The sequence below is a fragment of the Camelina sativa genome, chromosome 5 (genome assembly GCF_000633955.1).
Source record: "Camelina sativa cultivar DH55 chromosome 5, Cs, whole genome shotgun sequence".
Taxonomy (NCBI): domain Eukaryota; kingdom Viridiplantae; phylum Streptophyta; class Magnoliopsida; order Brassicales; family Brassicaceae; genus Camelina; species Camelina sativa.
In genome coordinates, this window is record NC_025689.1 from 20622456 (window position 1) to 20624306 (window position 1851).

At 41.5% G+C, this 1851-nt stretch overlaps 1 protein-coding gene across 1 annotated transcript; it reads right to left on the reverse strand.

The window, feature by feature from the left end:
* LOC104789442 (uncharacterized protein At3g43530-like) lies at nucleotides 37-1125 on the reverse strand. Its single transcript, XM_010515138.2, has 2 exons — nucleotides 1023-1125; nucleotides 37-792 (listed from the first exon to the last, which is right to left on the reverse strand). Exons 1-2 carry the CDS (start codon nucleotides 1050-1052, stop codon nucleotides 37-39), a joined length of 786 nt encoding a protein of 261 aa, XP_010513440.1. The 5' UTR covers nucleotides 1053-1125.

Here is a 1851-nt window from a genome sequence, read left to right on the forward strand (position 1 = left end):
AGAAATATCAACAATGAGAAAACTTCAAATTTTAAACTAACTAACCTCCAATGGAATACAGAAACCTGGAACAGGCCATAACGCATTCTCTTTAACCACGACCCCATTAAAATGACTCATTGTATGGGAAATCTCTTCTAGCATGTTCTCGAATGATAATCTCCCCCAAGGAAAAGACACACAAAAACCTAGATCATTCACTGCGCTTACAACAAAATCATCGATACCCATTGCATCTCTCCCCGAGTCTTTTGTATAGCCTGCAATGATGCTTCCTAAAAAGTAGAGAACCGCCATCTTCAACCTATCACGAGTACGATCTGGTTGCATTATCAATAGGTGTCTCCTCACATCTTCAAGTGTAATCTTTTTTTTTTGTAAAAAATATTTCCTTTGAAACACGGTACCGCCGGCTTCCTTGTAATCAAGTGGATAGCACCGACAATCTAATCCAGACATCAAAGCATGTTCTCTCAGACCATACCGGATTGGAACACCATTCACAACAAACCATGCTTCCTTCTTTTTTTCGATTTTAGCCGTTCGAAGTAAGAGCATCCACATTCCCATAAGCTTGTGGTTTGGTTCCCTTGGCATGTGAAAAATGTGCTTGAATTGTGGATGATTCTCAAACCAATCCCTCTCAGAACTAGTTAGTGGATGCTCTAATTTATCCAGCGTTTTCAAAGTTTCAAAAATATGACACCTAGTCGATAGCTTGATTTTCTTGTTGTACTGGCTAGGCTCGAAGTGCATTCCTAAAGGTTTCATCGCTTCTGTTTCCTCCGATTCCTGCAACAATATCAGTTTTATATGAGTTATACCAATTATACAACAACTAGTTCTACCAGTTCTACTAGTTCTACACCACCTAGTTGTACCAGTTCTACTAGTTCTACACCCAATAGTTGCACAAGTTCTACTAGTTCTACACCAATAGTTGCACCAGTTCTACTTGATCAATTTCAAATTCCAATGAGTTTTCAAATTCCGAACGAATGACACAGACTTGTTGTACTTACACTTGCATCGTTGTCCTCCTCGTGCTCCATCTCACTTTCGCTTGTACTCCTTCTCGAGTTACCTGCCGAGTTCGAACTTCCCTCCTTATCTTCTTCTTCTTCTTCTTCTCCTTCATCGTCTTTTTCTTCCGATTCTTCTCCTTCATCGTTTTCTTCTTCCCCTTCATCGTCTTTTTCTTCCCCTTCTTCACAATCTTCTCCTTCATCGTCTTTTTCTTCCGATTCTTCTCCTTCATCGTTTTCTTCTTCCCCTTCATCGTCTTTTTCTTCCCCTTCTTCACATTCTTCTCCTTCATCGTTTTCTTCTTCCACTTCATCTTTTTCTTCTTCCCCTTCATCGTTTCCTTCTTCCCCTTCATCGTTTCCTTCTTCTTCTCCATCGCTTGATTCCACAGAAGTAGATCTCTCGTTATCTCCTCCTTCTTCATCATCTTCTTCTCGATTACTTGATTCCGGAGTACCGGATTTTGCTTTCTCTCCTTCGTTTGCATTTTCTCTTCCGACCATCGGATTGGGTTCCTCCGAAACTCGACTTTCACTTTCTTCCGCCACCGTACTCAAAGCTCTCTCTCCTCCTACTGTCGCCGGACTCAAACCCGACACACCTACTTCCGGCGAATCGGATTTTGCTTTCGAACCACCATCTCCTTCTGAGATCTTCTTCTCTTTCAAACGCTCACTCCTCCTCCTCACAAGACCCCCCCTTGTTTTCACCATCTTCTTACTCTATTTTTGGTTGATTGAATGAAAACGAGAAAACCCTAGTTCTACAGTTTTACCCAAATCGATTCGAATTTCCCGAAGAAAGAGAAGAGTGACGAGAGAGAGA

Bases quoted from the DNA above. Each gene is read 5' to 3' on its own strand.
- LOC104789442 (XM_010515138.2), bottom strand. From the start codon at position 1,052: ATGGAGCACGAGGAGGACAACGATGCAAGT. The intron at 793-1,022 runs GTAAGTACAACA...ATATTGTTGCAG, and splicing joins AGGAGGACAACGATGCAAGT to GAATCGGAGGAAACAGAAGC.